At 40.9% G+C, this 16,983-nt stretch overlaps 2 protein-coding genes across 2 annotated transcripts; one reads left to right on the top strand and one right to left on the bottom strand.

Moving 5' to 3' along the window:
- Positions 1-5,256: 5,256 nt before the first annotated feature.
- Positions 5,257-10,233, top strand: LOC108918438 (uncharacterized). Its single transcript, XM_018725658.2, has 4 exons — positions 5,257-5,524; positions 7,376-7,494; positions 9,049-9,452; positions 9,930-10,233. Exons 2-4 carry the CDS (start codon positions 7,383-7,385, stop codon positions 10,122-10,124), a joined length of 711 nt encoding a protein of 236 aa, XP_018581174.1. The 5' UTR covers positions 5,257-5,524; positions 7,376-7,382; the 3' UTR covers positions 10,125-10,233.
- Positions 10,234-11,144: 911 nt separating this feature from the next.
- Positions 11,145-16,547, bottom strand: LOC108918366 (CD63 antigen-like). The gene is made up of 8 exons (XM_018725511.2): positions 16,508-16,547; positions 14,484-14,557; positions 13,504-13,692; positions 13,086-13,160; positions 12,906-13,004; positions 12,147-12,290; positions 11,839-11,922; positions 11,145-11,699 (listed from the first exon to the last, which is right to left on the bottom strand). The coding sequence occupies exons 2-8, from the start codon at positions 14,547-14,549 to the stop codon at positions 11,634-11,636; spliced, it is 723 nt and encodes a 240-aa protein (XP_018581027.1). The 5' UTR covers positions 14,550-14,557; positions 16,508-16,547; the 3' UTR covers positions 11,145-11,633.
- Between the last annotated feature and the right edge of the window lie 436 nt (positions 16,548-16,983).

The raw sequence follows: 16,983 nt of genomic DNA, 5'->3' as shown, positions 1-16,983 counted from the left end.
ATAGTGTAATGCACTGCTTTGATATAATTTGATTGTAAGTCACTTTACTTATCAAAGACAAACAGTAAGATTTTGCAGGAGAGTATCTTAGCACTATTGTGTGATAAATAAAAATTAAGAAGAAAAAAATTCCAATTAAAATTACAAATTTCAAGTTTCCTTCAGAACTTACTTAATGATTAATTCATATTCAATCTATACATCAGAAAACAGGAATTTTCTGAATAAGAAATCTTTACTTTGTGAGGTTAGCCCCAGAATGAATGAGAGCCTCTAAATTTTTCTCTTACAACTGACTTCGGATTCGATCACTTAAACACCCATCTTCAGTCACTATATCTCCAGGATTAGCCATTGACATAGAGCAATAATCATGAGTTCAGGCCATCAGATGAGTTACTGGCAGGATACATCATCAGTCCAGTGTGATCGCACACTAAATACAAGTTAGTGTAGTCAATTCATGTGAGCAATATGTCTATGGATTGAGGGAGAAAAGCTACACAAACCCAGAAGGAATGATAAACTCAGAGAGATAGGACCTCATTTGATTCTGCAAGCCTGGAGCTATGAAACAACAGTATCAACTGAACTGGCTGCAAAAGCAGGGTCTTAAGCTTTGCGACCCTGGAAGGAACTGCAGTGCAGGCTTTCAGGACAACAGGACCATTGAATATAGACAGGAGAATGGATCAGCTCAATGGCATGAACACAGTGGAGCAAACAGAAGAAGCCTTGAGAAGGATATTAATCATCCTTAGGGCTGTACAATGGATCTAATTTCTGTCCTGACAAACAACAAGACTGAGGAATCTGGTTCTTCTGTCAACTTGCCTCCCTTTCGGTCACTGCAATGGAACTGTGGAGACATTTTTAAAAGTGTGGGTTTGGGAAATCCTGAATCATAAGTTAAAAAGTATTTTGTCTCAGCAAAATGTTTCTATTATTGTAAGAGTTTAGTGGTAGCAAACTGAGGAACAAGACATATTATTCACAATCCACCACATGGCAAAAACACAAAGACTGTTTCAGGACTGTAATGACTTGAGAAACTGTTAAAAGTGGTCATTTCTACTGGTTAAGTTATTGTAGGTTATTTTGCATTCAGCGTTATGTGCATTTTCTCACCACCACATTCTCTGACTGCTCTGCTGACACTGCAAAAGAATAGAAGCCCACACTACCAAACATTTCCCATGTGGGGGGACAAAATCAACAGCCAAATAGGAGGCACAACCAAAGGCATTTGTAATGTTCTCGCCCAGCATCCTCCTCAGTGTGTGTATTTGACAATAAATATCTAGTCTACATATATGGGCAATGAATACTTGTGGGTCTTGAGTTTAATGTAAACAGTGCTCAAGTACTTGAAGAAATTTCCTATTATGGCTTTTTTTTTAAAAAATCTTCTTGGTTGCTACAAAACAAGAACAGTACTGATATTCATTGTGTATTTGCAGAAATCATGTTATATAATTTTGGGAGATGAGCACACATTTATGGTTATATTTTGTTGCTCATTTCAGTAATTCTTTAAATGCAAAATTATGCTAAAAATTGTATTTTTGAGAATTATCTTTATTTTTCAATTTGACACTCGTTTTTGCAACATGCAGCTGTCTTGGATTCAGGAAAGACTTTCTGAATAATGGTGGACACAGAGGCCACAGATCTAGATACAGCATTGTAGCGACATTTCTTGGAATTATTTTTTGTGTGAATATGTGTGTGCATGTGGACTAAAAGATTCAGGAATTCTATTTTTTCTGTGCAGCGAATGGAGAGAAAAGACTCAGGTAGGATGCGTACAATGTGAACGTTCCAGACAAAGGTATGAACTGAGATATGCCACACTGTGTTCTCTCTTTCTCACTTTCATGTCCCCAGACGACAGAAGTACAGTCATGAGAACGTTTCCAATAATAGACCCCGTTTTAAAAATAGTGTCTCATCACATGAAATCAATAATGCCACTTACAAGTGACAGAGTGTATGTTGGCAGCACTCGCCTTGTTTGGATTACTGCTGTACTTAGCAGCTGGCAGTTGGCCACCAATATTATCTTACTCATTTAAACTCCAGGAAACTCCTCCGTTTTTAAACACGGCCAAGGCGAACATATTATATTGAAGAAAATGACATGCAAACATGCTTATTAAACAGTTATCAGTGAAGTTTAGAATTTTACTTGATGGTTGAGAAGTTGTGTGAGAGGGTAACCTTGGTATGAGGTGGGTTTACTTTTGATGGACAGTTTCCCAATGCCAGATTTTTTCTAGTGTAACGAAGACCGGCTGCTCCTACTGAGACAAGTAAAGCTGTTATGCAAGGCAGCTGGCCTGAAACAGAGAAGACGACATACAGGGACAGGACCATATGACTACTGGTTAGATGAAAGGCTCCCTGCATGATAACATGAATTTACTTTAAGGGTTTCCATTTGGGCTTGTGCTGCAGCATTTTTGTTTCACGGGTTCTTTCAGGGTTTTCTGTAAAGAGACCATTTCCCAATTTCTGTTTCAGTTTCTTTGATAAAAAGCATAGCTTTATTGGCTTTCATGAGTCTCTGTCCTATTTGTGAGCTGCTTCCACCTAACAAATGACTACAACCGTATGTCTGCAACAGCCACTTAGGCACAGTTTACTTAATAGTTTTAAAGGAGTTACATACATTCAAATGTATGAAGCTATAATAACTTCATATCAAGACTTAAATTCTCACATGAACTGAAACTATGTTTTAATATTATATTATATTATAGTATTATAAATGTTTACCATTTTAAACCATTGGCAATAAAACTGGCTTTGAAACTGTTACAGAAATTTATTAATAAAAACCAAGGAATTTGAGTTTCTTTAACAATAGCAGACTGGACACATGACTCATTTGCGTAAACTTCCTATGACTATATATATTTAGTACACAACATACTGTACTCCTTCTCAACCTTCAAGCTTACCAGAATGATTCCTGGCTCCTTTCTCCAAAGTCACACAAGTGACCTGCTGTCTGGGAACAGCACACCACAAATCTTCCTTAAAGCATCCAGACACGGACAGATATAGACCTTTGCCACAAGACAGAATAATAAATTAGATATCATATTGCAGTGTCTGTGGATCTCCTCTTGGACGGGATGTCCCGGCGACAGTGTGATCATCTGAAACCGCGGTGCACGCTGATCCTTAGGTTATCAAGTTTGAATCCAACCGAGGTGGACTGTCGTCAATCACTATTATATAATTTCAAATTATTGGAAAGAAAGGACTTAAAAATTAAGGTAAGAACATTTAAATGCAGATCCCTGATCTGTTTACATGTAGAGTTCACAAGATAGTGAATGACTGAGAATAACATGAGTATCAGAAACTTGTGATAAATTACATTATTTGACTTTTTGTATTTCATTTATTAGTGAGATTTTTAGATTGTTTAAAAGAAATAAAAAATATTGCATGCCTGATCTAAAATGTAGCGATATTATACATACTGTTTACTTTGAGTTGTTTCTCCATTTCACTAACCATCTATCCAGCGAGAGTGATCTCAGTCCAAGAGAGAATGGGGTATGACAGGTACACAAAGTACACTCTAAGACCCCAGTCCATTGCAGAGCACACAAACACACGCACGTGCACATGTAAGCAGCAGTCATCTGTTCACCTAAAGAGAGTGTCTTTCAAAATGAGGAGGAAACCACACAAATCCACAGCACTGTGATGCCCAGCATGCGGTAGGTTTACCAACTTGCCAGCCCAACTGCCAGTACCATTGAAATAACAATGAACATAGAGAAATTGTGGCATACATTCATCATATTAAGCTACTTTAAACTAAGCTCACAGGGTTTGGTAATAGATACATTTTTATATATAACATTCTATTAGGAAGTCCTATCTATATTTCCTGGGAAACATGTTGATCTGTAATAATTTTATGGCATAATGTACACACACTGGCTGAAACTGCTTACCCCAAGCAGGGTCGCAGTGAACCAGAGCCTAACCCGGCAACACAGGGTGCAAGGTTGGAGGGGGAGGGGACACACCCAGGACAGGACATCAATCCTGCAAGGCACCCCAAGCAGGACTCAAACCCAAGACCCACCAGAGGGCAGGACCCGGGTAAGCTGCTGCGCCAGCGCGTCTCCTAGCCTATTCTCACTGAAACAGAATTATTCTATTTATTACGCATGCACTGCATTCACACCGAGCAAGGCACCTCAAGCGGGACTCAAACCCCAGACGCACCAGAGAGCAGGATCTGGCCAAGCCCATCGCACCCCCACTTGGCATAAAGTATTTAAATATAAATTTAACTAAACATAAAAACACTAAATAGAGTTATTTAACTTCTCTCCCTGACCCTTTGACCTGTGCCAGGATCTCCCAGAGCTTGTCTCTGAGAAACTGCTTGTTTTGTCACAGGTGCAATGTCATCCACTGTTCCTGGATTTATTTCACAGCCCTAGCTCCAGCTGATCCGTTTTTCCAGATTTACATGTATTCCTTTGGCTGACGCTTTTCTCCAAAGCGACTTACAATGTTAATCGACCCACCATTATTTACCCATTTATACAGCTGGGTTATTTTTCGTGCGCCATCCACTCAGTGTTCGGAACCGTGCTGCCATCTACTGGTGAGTTTGTGGATGCCGGCCTGCAGCTGCGCGCATGCGCGGTTGTCACGCTTGTTTGAATGACGGTGAAGGAAGTAGGTGGGAGAAATTGGAAAAAAGAGACGTACAATAACAGCAAATTAACGAATATGCAGTTTAGTGCAGCTAATATATACAGTCTGAAATATTTTACTCAAGAGTAAATAAATTATACAATAATATTAGAATAAATACATTCCCTAGCTTTTGCTCCAAGCACATTGCTTAAGTGGCAGTGTAATCTTTCTTAAGTTATGTTCTGAGTTCTCTGGCTGTCTATTTACTGTTATTTATTGTTATTATTGTTATTATTGTTACTGTTATTTATTGTTATTGTTTTGTTTTGTGCAGTATCTCTTGTTTTTGTCATGATAAAGTCTGTGGAGAAGCATTCAAGAAGAATTTCATGATACTTGTACACGACACGGTACTTGTACCCATGACATGAATTATTGAATAAACTTGAAATTTTTGCAGTTCTGGCAGACACCAATACACGAATTAATTTGATGAAACCCGTCGTCGAGCGAGACGCGTCACTCACTGTCATTATTCTGCCCCCTCTGAAGTTCCAGCCTTCTTGGGCTTTCGGGACACAAAGTGAGCGAGTTCCGCTTTCGTCCGAGCTTCGTTTTCACGGCAGCAGGGATCGCCTGTTTCCTCTTCGCCAACAACCGAGAGACCAAGGCAAAGGTGGAGAATCACACGCACAGATTTGTTTCGGTTTTACCGGGTCGACGAATAAAATAATCCATTCACATTTGAGACGCTCCGATAAATTTTGCGACGAGCACGTAGCCGAAGCGCCTGCTGTGTCCAAGGGCTGTTGCTGCTTCCCTGTCGGCGGCCTCTCCTCGGACCTCGGTAAGCGATTATTATCTCAGCGTCGCCCATTGCGGATCCAGGTTGATTCACGCCTTCAAGAGTGTTTAAGGAGCACCTCTTTTTCTGTCGGATTAGCACCCCAGGAGGACTATGAATGCATGTTTTAAACAAATCTTACTCCTAACTTCTATATCATAAACCTAACTGTTCTAATCAAACTAATGTGTGGTGCTATTTTTTTTTTTTTTTTTTTTTTTACGGACCAAGTGACACCTTCAGGACTTGTACGCTTAATGGAAAAGTGTTGAGTGACACCTATGCCATGGACGAGTCGCAGATGTCCATGTGTTCGTATCGGTTCTGCGAGCTCTTATGCGCCGTCTCCTAACTGCCAGTGGCCCAGTGTACATTATTTCGTAATAAAGGACTGGCTGAGACGAAGTACAACGTGACCACCGTGCACTGCGGCGGACTACTGTTGCGTTGTACTGTTGTCACAGAGCTGCAGTGGAATAAATAACATGTCATGCGGAATTGCCGGGACTCCTTCACGGACTTTGTACCGCCAGCGCCATTCAAACTACGCGTTCGTTTTCCTTTCACCACTGACTGTTACCGCCGCCGTAGCTTATTAATGAAAGGAAGCAACTTCTTCGTGATGAATGTACTCGACCTCACTTGCTGAGGCGGCATTTATATTTTCATTGTTAAAGCGTTTAAACGCCGGGTGGGAAAGCATCGGAGAGTGGTCATTTGATGGAGCCGAGGAGGTTATTGACACTGTTTTGGGTTGCCTTTTCCTGCAGAGAACATGGTTTTTTCCCTCGGGTTTTTCCCTCGCTTTGTTGGGAGGGGCGGTGATACCGAAGCGCTCCAGTCCCAGCGCTCCGGCTCAGTCAGTGTCCCTCCGAAAATGGCCTCTTCTTCTCTTCCTCAACACTTCCCTTTTGTCGTCCTCCTTCACGCGCTGTGCGCCGAACTCTCTGGAAGAAGCCGCCTCTCTAATTTAGCTTAAATTTTGCTGGAGAGTCGGCGACTTCACGTGTACAGAAAGAAAGAAAGAAAAGAAAGAAAGTTATTGAGCACTAAGCTCTGAATTTCTTGTCGTGATCCTTTCTTTCAGTTCTTTCTAAGGAGACGTTCCCGTGCGTGGAAAAAGAAGTCGACTGGACAGAGCACTTCTTTCAATCAATGTGACTGTGAAATTAAATTGTTTTTAGACTTCTTCTTATGCCTTCCACCCCTACTGGGGCGAAAGCTGCCAACAGGGCTCTCCAGGTCACAGGTGTCCCCGAGAGAGGAGATGTCTGGAAGTTTCCTTGTTGGCGTTTCTGTACCTGACAAGGTTTTCCCGGTAGGGGGTCGCTAACCCCGCGCCCAACCCTCCTTCGTTCTCAAGCCAGGCTTGGGGCCGTCCGTGGCAGAGTTCTAGACGTGGAGTTTAATAAAAAAAAAATTAATTATTAAAAAACACATTAGCAGGTGGAACACACACACGCAGTGGCTGAAGCCGCTCGTCCCAAGCAGGGTCACGGCAAGCCGGAGCCTAACCCAGCAACAGCTAAGGCTGGAGGGAGAGGGGACACACCTATGACGGGATGCTAGTCCATCACAGGGCACTCCAAACGGGACTCGAACCCCAGATCCACTAGAGAGCAGGACTTGGCCAAACCCGCTGTGCCACCGCACCCCCCGCAGGCGGAATAGTAGTTCCCAAAGATTCCTGGGGAGACCCAGGACTCCAACTAGGGACACTTTAACCTAATTTTTTCTCTAAAACAACCATTTGTTCAAACAGGTAACGTTTTCAAGTTGTCTTGAGTAAAAATACCACATAATGACAAAACCTGTAATGTTTTTTTTTTTTTTTTTTTTTCTTTTCTTAAACAGTTGGCCAATGGAAGAGGCCTACGCTGAGCTATATCGTGAGTTCCTGCATCTGCGGTCAATATGTATGAAACAAGCTGCCCTTCTCGGTCAACTCATGGAGACAGTGAAACGGCTACAAGGTCATTCTCACTTCTGCTGCCGCTGACTTTCACACATCGTCTCCCTACGGGTCCTTGTATTCGTCCACAATGAGGACATGTTGAATAATATAATTATATGTTGAATGTTACCTCGATGACTTGTGCAAACAACTCACTGATTATGGATTTTCTGTTTTTTTTTTTGTTTTTAATCGCGGAGACTAGGTTCTGGTATTACTTCTAATACTGTGAAATATTGTGCACTGGCTCCTCAACTTATTAACTGTCGGGACCACATTTGTGTATCATTTGTTCTGTTTGTGGCGCCAGCATCGCTTCTACTACGAGGTCAGTTGTTTAGATTTATTTATTTAGCAGGTGCTTTTCTCCAAAGCCGTGGACTACTCAGAGAAAACTAAAGTGCATTTCACCAAGAGACAGAGACAGACACAGATGTAGACACAAGGTTCTGGAAGTGTAATCAGTTTGTGTGATGTCACTATTTAAACCAGCATACATTACATGGGTAGCTGTGTGTAGAATTGGTAGCGAGTACAATTTAAAACAGATAACATGAACAATAATATTACATGAGTAGCAGCATATACAGTTGATAGGAAATACAGAGGTAAATGTGACAGATAATGTAATGTAAATTTATGGGGCAGATCGGCGATCTGGGGGTACGGTGGCGTGGTGGGTTTGGCCAGTGCTCAGTGTGTGGTGGGTCTGGGGCTCAAGTCCTGCTTGGGGTGCCCTGTGATGGACTGGTGCCCCGTCCTGGGTTTGTCCCTTTGGCCCCTGCGCCCTGTATTGCCGGGTAAGGCTCTGGCTCACCGCAACCCTGCTCAGGATAAATGATTTTTGACAATGGATTGGAGATCCGGAGAGAAATGAGTCCAAAAGATATGTGTTTTGAGACCCTTCTTGAAAGTTAGGAGGGATTCAGCAGTTCTGAGTGAGAAAGGGAGACCATTTCCACCATACTGGAGCCAGAACCAAGAACTCTTGTGTGTGGGACCACCAAGCAGCCAGTGACAGTAATAGCTTAGTAAATATAGCTGCCTGTAGCTTTATTTGAGGGTTAGTTTTTTTAACTTTAAACTAAAAAATAAGACTAAAATTACTGAAAATTTGAATTTGTTGTCTATACAAACTGCTGTTCAGTCCTGATTGATTTATCCCACAAACATGCGCAATGTTCCTTATCTTGTTATTGATAACTGACATTCAGGAACAAAAGACGAGCTGCAAACACTATGAAAAGGAGCTGACTGAAGACTGTGTCATTCCTGTTGCGATAGAGTGCATTTTACTGTCCTGGCCATGTAAAAACAAGTCACATTTGCTCGACAAACAGTAATTATACAAAATAGATTAAATAGATTTAGAACTAGATGAAATCCAGTTAAAAATAAACAGGACATGTCTTTCATTCATTACATGAAAGTAAGTCAAGGAGCCAGTGTACATGCATATAGAAAAATCTTATTTTAATGAACTGAGGTGAGGTAAGTGCATTTGTTGTTTTAAAATTAAATACAATCAGTGGAATTTTCATATTTAAGTTTGTGCTTTCAATATCTGTTTTAGGTATGCACATGGATGCCACAATGCCTAACCTTAACCAGTGCTCAGAGAAGGAGCACAAATCTGCTCCTAATGGACCCAGTGTCCAAGCAAACAAGCTGCTTCCCGCCGCTGCCCGCAATATAAATGTCGCCAAAAGAGGAAGTGACAACAATACGTGCCACCTGGCTGACAGTTTGAACAGACTGCAACTGCATGCTGCCAGAGCACCTGACAACAGAGAAACCAAGGGTCACAGGGTGGACGGCCAAGACCCTTTTGTACCTTTTGGGGCTAACAGAGTGTCCCCTGGGGGTTTGGTTGACCTTCTGCGAGCAGAACAGCATTTGAGACAGGAGCACAGAGCTATGGGAGGGATGAATGATTTGGGGGCTGTGGGCAATCATGCAACAGCACAAGATCGTAAGGTAATGTTCTTAGGGAATATCACATCAATAAGCTTTCTTTTGAGTCTTGTTCTGAATTTCATTTTCAAATTTTGTCCAGTATTTCTAGTTTAATTCAGTATCGTTTCTTTGCTCACTCACTCACTCACTTTTGTGAATTGTTTGTTCAAGCCAGGATGAGACACAAGGCGCAAGGCCAGTTGGAACACCCTGGATGGGACACCTGTTTATCACAGTATTTCTTAGCTTAGGTGACACTTTTATCCAGCAGTCTTACCTATCTATACAGTTTATACAGGACATTTCACTGGACAGTTCATACAACCGCTAACAATTCTAAGCATCTTTTTGAGTTCTGTGTTTTTAACCACAACACTACCAGTTGCTCTCAGTTCTTTTGGTGTCGCTTCCCTTTTATGTCACCTGTTGCCGTTAGTGTTCTTTAGCCACTACTCTCCCTCACTTTTACCCTCCTCTTCTGCTTCTTTGGCTCCCCAGCTGCCGCTGCCTACCCAGGGGCCCTGGATGAACAGCTCCTTTTTGAATAGCGAGATGCTGAGTCAAGCTGGCGGCTTTCTGATGTCTGAGGCAGCGCTGCACTCCCAGGTGTGTGAGTTCTGCCATGCGGTCTTCCCAGGGAGCAGCACCACCATGGGGGAGTTTCTGCGCCACCTCAACACACATATCACCTGAAAATGGGCCGGCATGGTGCGAGATACAAAGAGGCTCCTAATTATATATGTATGTATGTATGTATGTATGTATGTATATATATATCTGTGTGTGTGTGCGTATACATATATATATATATATATATATATACACACACAGCTAATTTCTTGTTTGTCTCAAGATGTATAATTCTGCAGTTATTCAACATTATTTTGTGATATTATGTAACTGAAACTTTATATGCTGGTTTAATAAAAACCCATTTCAGAATTGATTGTTCTGTTCTTTAAATTGGAGATGTATGTCATCAGGAATAAAGTTTTTTTTTTTTTTTTAAATATACATATATATGAAAAAAGGTGCATGAGAACCAACAGTTTTGGTGATGAAGAACCATATTGCAAAGGCTGCTATTGAGAGGAGGAGCTCTAGGTGGCACCATCTTCACACATAGCTGTTAGTTACTGGAATGTAACTTGTCCTTCTGCTAGCAACACTAAACTTGTAGTTTTAATAGGCTTTTGTATCCTCATTTATGTGTCATATCTATAATAAATTTGAAAATAAACATATGAATGTTTTTACATTTCAAGTATTGCTAAATATGTATTTTTGTGCCATGGTTATTAGGAAATGGGAGAAGAAATTGTGCAGTTTATTAAAATTATTACAAAATAAAGTAAGATTATACAAGTGAAGTGATTTCAACCAGATGATAAATACGTAACAGTAAAATAAGATAAGCTGTCAAAGACAAGAGCATCATATTTTGTTACATTTACACATTTATTTGTTGGGAATTCATTCTGAAATATGAGCTTTTACATAGATTTTTATGACCATGTAAAAATCTGCGATACTACCATCTTAATTCCGTCTTTTACATTTATTCATTTAGCGGATGCTTTTCTCTAAAGTGACATACATCTCACAGAAAAATGACTTACAGTGTTGAGGTACTTGTAATTATTTACACAGCTGGGTAATTTTACTGACACAATTTAGAATAAGTACCTAGCTGAAGGATACTACAGCTGGAAATCAAACCTATAACCTTTGGCTCCAAAGGTAGTAGCTCTAACCACTATGCTACCCACTCTTTGTTTTATAACTTAGCCCATTTTTTGTTTTCTATACAGTACCTGATGAATAGTTGAAAACATAAAATACTAGAATTAATTGTATTTTGTACAACCCTTCAGCATTTTTGTATTTCAATTGGTATTGTGCATGTTAGGTAGGAAGCATACTCTATGGGTGTGAAATTTTCACTTGCTGAATTTCCATTGCCTTTTTTTTTTACAGTGCATATATTGCAAAAATTATTTTCATGTTTTTTGATCACAGATAGTGAACCCTTATGTTGTGTGCAGATGCTAGATATCTGCTTTTCTATTTAACAGTTTGAAAATTGAGCATAATTCAGGGTAAAAACTAAAACAGAATCCACTAATTCATTATCACATATTCTGTATAATGCTCTGTGATTTCCCTTGGTGATTTCTCTCGTCAATAAGCGTGGCAGTTTGGTCACAGGCTTTCATATCCTTTGCGAATGCTGCATATCAGCACACAGGCGTACACAACACCCAGCACCTGAAATACACAAGTGTGATGTATCGTATGTATACAGTGATGACCTGTGTTGGACAGTTTACATCCGTGTGCTAAGCAGCATGCTTTCAGGAATCCATGAATGAAAGTTAGTAAATATGCTGTCTCTGCATTCCCCTACCTGTACAAGAGCAGTCAGCAGAAATACACAGACCACCACCAGCATATTCCTCTTCAGCAGGCCTTCTAAAGCAGAAATGCACCCCTGTATGGAAGACAGTGACACTAAAAGTAAGGTATGCCTGCGTATTCCACACCCCCCCTCAGCCTTGAACCCAATGCTTCTAGGATAGCCTGCTCAGAAAAAGCAGTTATTGAAATTAGATGGATGGATTTCATGGTCAGAAAATACACAGAAATGTAACATGCTTTCATGTTGCTTTGGATAAAAGAATATATATAAATGAGTAAAACAGACACAAGTCTGACCATCTGGTAGACCTTGCTGCCATCGTACAGGGCATGAGAGCCACAGTGGGAAGTCAGGTTCTTGCAGCAGGAATCTGGAACTGACTGATGATCTAATGTGTGGTTGGCCCAGTCAGTGGAAGAATTCGCCCCACAACACTTCAGCTGCAGAGAGAAGAAACGATGGACACAGTTATTTGGGACAAGTAGCTAATGGAAGTGGGGTGGAAAATAAACACCAAAAATTTGAGGGGGAAAATGTTTCCAGTTCATATGAGGTTCTCCATTTTGACATGTACACAGTATGCCACGCCCACGCCATCGACACAACGAAGAACACCTGGGGGCACCGCAAGGGGAGATGCATAAAAGGCTACAGAAGAGGAGAAGCAACTGCAGAACCTCGTTCAGCCATACTACTCGCTACTGTGTGCTCTCTTGCTCACCTCCCTTGTTCTCCCATCATCGCCCCCGTTCTTTCGCCTAACTCCTGACCTCCCCTTCATTGCTTAGTGTGTTCTGACTATTGCCTGTTTCTCGACGATGACTTTTAGATAATCCCTATAACCACGTTCGCACATCAACGACCTTGCCTGTCTTGAGACCACGATTCTTGGATTCCCCTCAATGAAGTCCGGTGCTCTGCAATTGTGTCCGACCCCCTACTTCCGGTAAGGACCATGACACAGTAGCTTCTTAAACTTTTTTTTAATATTCATCTGTATTTACATTGTGGAATAACAATCATTAGCACTCCAGAAGTCTCACGGTCATACTCACATGCTGCTGCATTTTATCCACTGCTTTTCGGAAAGCATCGGTACTCCTGTTGTATTGAGATATCATATTTTTAAGTCCATCTTCAACAGTTTCATTCACCTGGCAGAAAGAGAACAAGAAAGAAGCATTCATGATTGAAAACAGTTCCCCCTGGGTAATACTTACTAGTTCCTTACTTACTTTGCCCCTCAATACATAGCCAGCAACAGCAGCTCCAATCTCACTAAGGATGATGAAGCTGAGGAGAACCGCAAACTGTTAAGGACAGAGAGATAAATAACTAAATTGGTTATAATCATATGAATGACAGCAGATGGTAGAAAATAACAAATGCTTAACATGCAAATTCATATACATTTGGAAAGGCCTGCCAACAAATCTTGATAATTACATTGTAGCACAATGAATGTTCTCTCAGTACTTTCCTCTACGTGCTCAAAAATGACATGAGTTGTTTCTTTCAAGTTCTACCTGCAGCACCCTAAAAACTTCCAACTAAATCAGAAGTGAGTGGAAAATATTTAAAAATCAACACTAATTGCTTGGTGTGAAAAATGACCATACGTCTTTGTAGGAAGCACACTTAATTGCATTTTACCGTGGTAATCAAGCAGCGGTGCTCCTTCCAGGATCCACAACAGCCAAAATAGGCCGTAAAGAATATTATGACTCCAGCTACAATGAGGATGATTGGTGCTGCCAAGATAGACGTGCTATGGACTGAAAGAGTGTCTTTCATGGCCATTCGAACCAGGACACCCAGCGAAATCAGACCTGCACCACACAGCTTCATAGGAGAGATACAAAGACAGAGTTGTATGATATTCATATAACTGACCTGAACTGTTTACAGTAAAAGACTGTTTGTCTAGAGATCTTCCAGCCATTCTTTGCCCACATGGAGGGCAACTTTCACCAGTGAGCTATTCACACATTACCAAGAGATTCCCACATACAATAGGCCAAACCGCTGAAACACGTTTTGAGCAAGATGCAAAGCTCTTCAAAGGCTGTGATTGTTAAAACATACAGTGCTTTAAAAATCAGGATGTAAGGCTAGGGGCTACGGATGCTGGTGATGGAATCTTAACATACACATTTACATGAAGTTCTGAATTTGTTCATTTGTAACAAAGCAGGAACAATTATTTTAGCTGTAGAATAACATTTACATTTATTCATTTAGCAGATGATTTTCTCCAAAACGACATACATCCCATAGAAAATACAATGTATGCACATCACACACACATCATCTGAAACCAGTTGTCCCATGCTGGGTCGTGGGGAGCCGGAGCCTAACCCAGCAGCACAGGGCGTAGGGCTGGAGGGGGAGGGGACACACCCAGGACGGGACGTTAGTTCGTCACAAGGCACCCCAAGCGTTTGTTGGTTCTTAGACATGTGGTTGTGTGTGTACGTGACATTATAGTACCATGTTTTATGCGGTTCACAGCGACACTTTTTATATCAATTCTCAGGATGCTTGACTTTGAAATCAAGAATCATTTGTTGTCATTCCCACAACCCCCATCTTTACCTAAAACCCTGCACGGGCAGACCTGAGCAAACACTCACCCAAAAGAAGAAGCTGAACAAAATTAGAAGGTACTTAATCCATTTTGCCCCTCCTTGAAGAGCCATAGCGGCTGCTGAAGAAAAAGGAAATGATAAAAATTAATATGTGAAATTAATATGTAAATATATAAAAATTATATGTGCATATGTATGTTAATAGAAAGAATTAAAGAATTATAAATTAGGGCTGCTTAAATGTAACGTATGCTGGGAGTGAAAAAATATTTCTCACTTTTTTGTTGAAGGTAATATTTGTCAGTGAAATGCTGCATACAGAAAAATTGTATCCTCTGTCTAAAAACACTCCCCGTAACTGAAAATGTGTATGTCTGTTTTAGAAATATTATAAATTATAATTTATAAAGGCTTAGACTTTGTTTGACGTTTATTTCAACATACAGCTTTGGGAGAGCATCTCAGTGAGCTGGAGGTATGCATGTCAGAATTGGTGGCGCAAAGGTTTTAAAAAAGCCCCTTCACCCAGTGACGGAAACCAAGAGTTTGATCACACTGTGGTCAAGCTGCTTTCTGCTCGATGCTCTGCTCTGCTCTTATCTGCTGAAGCACTTCAGGTCCCTGGGCAGCGATGCTTCCTAATGCACAAGGCCCCATTAAGACACGTCTATGCAGTAACCCAATGACTAGCACTACGTAGCCTACAAACTCTCACACTTCTTGCCACACATGGACTGAAAGGGGAAGCCATACAATTTATAATCACCATCTTTCCTCAGACAAGTGAACTTTCATTTGCACTGCTCAGAACAAGGACTGCTGACCATTACTAGCACAGATAGTTACATTTACATTTACATTTACTCATTCAGCAGACGCTTTTCTCCGAAGCGACGCACATCTCATAGAAAATATAATTTGTGCATTACATTAGGAGAAAGAGAGACATAGATAGTGTGGTTTGCCATTCTTTGGACATGAGATAAAAAGATAGAAGCTTGTCAGTTTTCCAGTGGAAATCTTTTATGCATGTTTATGGGGTCACACTGATATTAAGTGCAATGCCAGCCCTATGCAAAGACGCAAACATTTCATTTTCCAGAGGGACTTAACCATCTATTTCAGTGGCAGCTAGCTGAGGTGGCACGGAGTAGTCATTTCTTTGCAAAATGAGACGTTAATACAAGTTTCCATGGCAACTGTTTGAAGACGCTCGCAGTACGAAGGGGCTTCCGGCTGAGTGATCGCCCTGCTCCGCTTAGTCACCGAAAACCTGTCCTGAAAACTAAAACGATTCTTCTGACATACTTTACTGTTTACACCAGCCAAAACACAGATCCTGGTAAAAACAAGAAAACGTAGATGAAAAGGAAAACAACGAACCTCTGTGATATAATCATCATCTTATCAGTTTTGCTCAGTTCATAATGCAGATCACTGCCGCAAGCACAGGAAAAAAGTCCACTTTTAGAGGTTAGTTTACGGGAGTTTTATTATTTGCATGGCCGAATGACACAATGAATCGGAATCGTACGATCGATCGATGCTGTATTTTTGTTTCGTTTATTTCTTTGCGACTAAAAGTGAGCGAAGTAATGAGACAAATGAGTAGTAAATATTTACGGGAACACAAAATCGAGCGCAGCGATGCGCGCAGCTGACAGGGGTCACGTGCACTTGCATTGTCTCGATTTGTCATGATGCACTTCGTATTATTACTCTCACTATAGTACAGCATGACAAAAATTATTGTAAATGAGTTATTCCTGCTTTGCCAGTTTGGATCGCGGATCGCGATCCAAACTGGCAAAGCAGGAATAACTCATTTACAATAATTTTTCATGTTATCTGTCAGAATAATCGATTGGATTTCAACTTCTTCGTCACACTGTGACTGTAGCTGCGATGAGGCAGCAGAGAAAGCTCCTCTTGCTTATTATATTATACAGTTTCCTCTTTCCGAGAGAAAGAAAGAGTTTTGACAAAAACCGCGCCCCCCGCGTAGAAATAATGATATATAATTTACACAAAAATCATGATCTGCCCCTAAGTACAATATAGCCACTTACCTCTGTGGTGGTACTATTCCAAGTGACGGCTTTTTTTTACGGTTTCAGAAATGTGAGTTTACGTGCACAGATAGGCGTTCCCGAACAGTGTAAAAGTAACGCCCTCAGTATGGTAATTTAGGGTATTCTCCATCCCCCACCTATGAAATAGCTGCTTCTCCTGTGACCCCTGCTTTATTTTTTATTCCCACTTATTTATCTTTTTGCTCCAAGGCGACTTGCAGTGTTAGATGATTGACCAAGTTGGAATAATTTACTCGTTTATGCAGCATGATTTATGATGTATGAATGAGTTCAGGGTGAGGACCTCTACCAGCAGAGGGGATTTGAACCAGGAACCTTCAGGTTTACATTTACAGTTATTCATTCAGCAGATGCTTTTCTCCAAAGCCACGTACATCTCATAGAAAATACAATGTGTGCATTACATTAGCCGGAAGAAAAACTTAGATGCAGATGCTTGATACTTAAGTGCA

Source organism: Scleropages formosus, chromosome 22, assembly GCF_900964775.1.
Source record: "Scleropages formosus chromosome 22, fSclFor1.1, whole genome shotgun sequence".
NCBI lineage: Eukaryota > Metazoa > Chordata > Actinopteri > Osteoglossiformes > Osteoglossidae > Scleropages > Scleropages formosus.
This window is presented reverse-complemented; position numbering and strand designations above follow the sequence as displayed.

What these genes read in the sequence shown, in the direction of transcription:
- LOC108918438 (XM_018725658.2), top strand. Translation starts at nt 7,383, where the DNA reads ATGGAAGAGGCCTACGCTGAGCTATATCGTGAGTTCCTGCATCTGCGG. An exon ending in GACAGTGAAACGGCTACAAG is followed by an intron (nt 7,495 to 9,048) that starts GTCATTCTCACT and finishes TATCTGTTTTAG; the next exon opens with GTATGCACATGGATGCCACA. An exon ending in CAACAGCACAAGATCGTAAG is followed by an intron (nt 9,453 to 9,929) that starts GTAATGTTCTTA and finishes TTGGCTCCCCAG; the next exon opens with CTGCCGCTGCCTACCCAGGG.
- LOC108918366 (XM_018725511.2), bottom strand. Translation starts at nt 14,549, where the DNA reads ATGGCTCTTCAAGGAGGGGCAAAATGGATTAAGTACCTTCTAATTTTG. An exon ending in TGTTCAGCTTCTTCTTTTGG is followed by an intron (nt 13,693 to 14,483) that starts GTGAGTGTTTGC and finishes TCTCCTATGAAG; the next exon opens with CTGTGTGGTGCAGGTCTGAT. An exon ending in GCAGCAAGGTCTACCAGATG is followed by an intron (nt 11,923 to 12,146) that starts GTCAGACTTGTG and finishes TCTTCCATACAG; the next exon opens with GGGTGCATTTCTGCTTTAGA.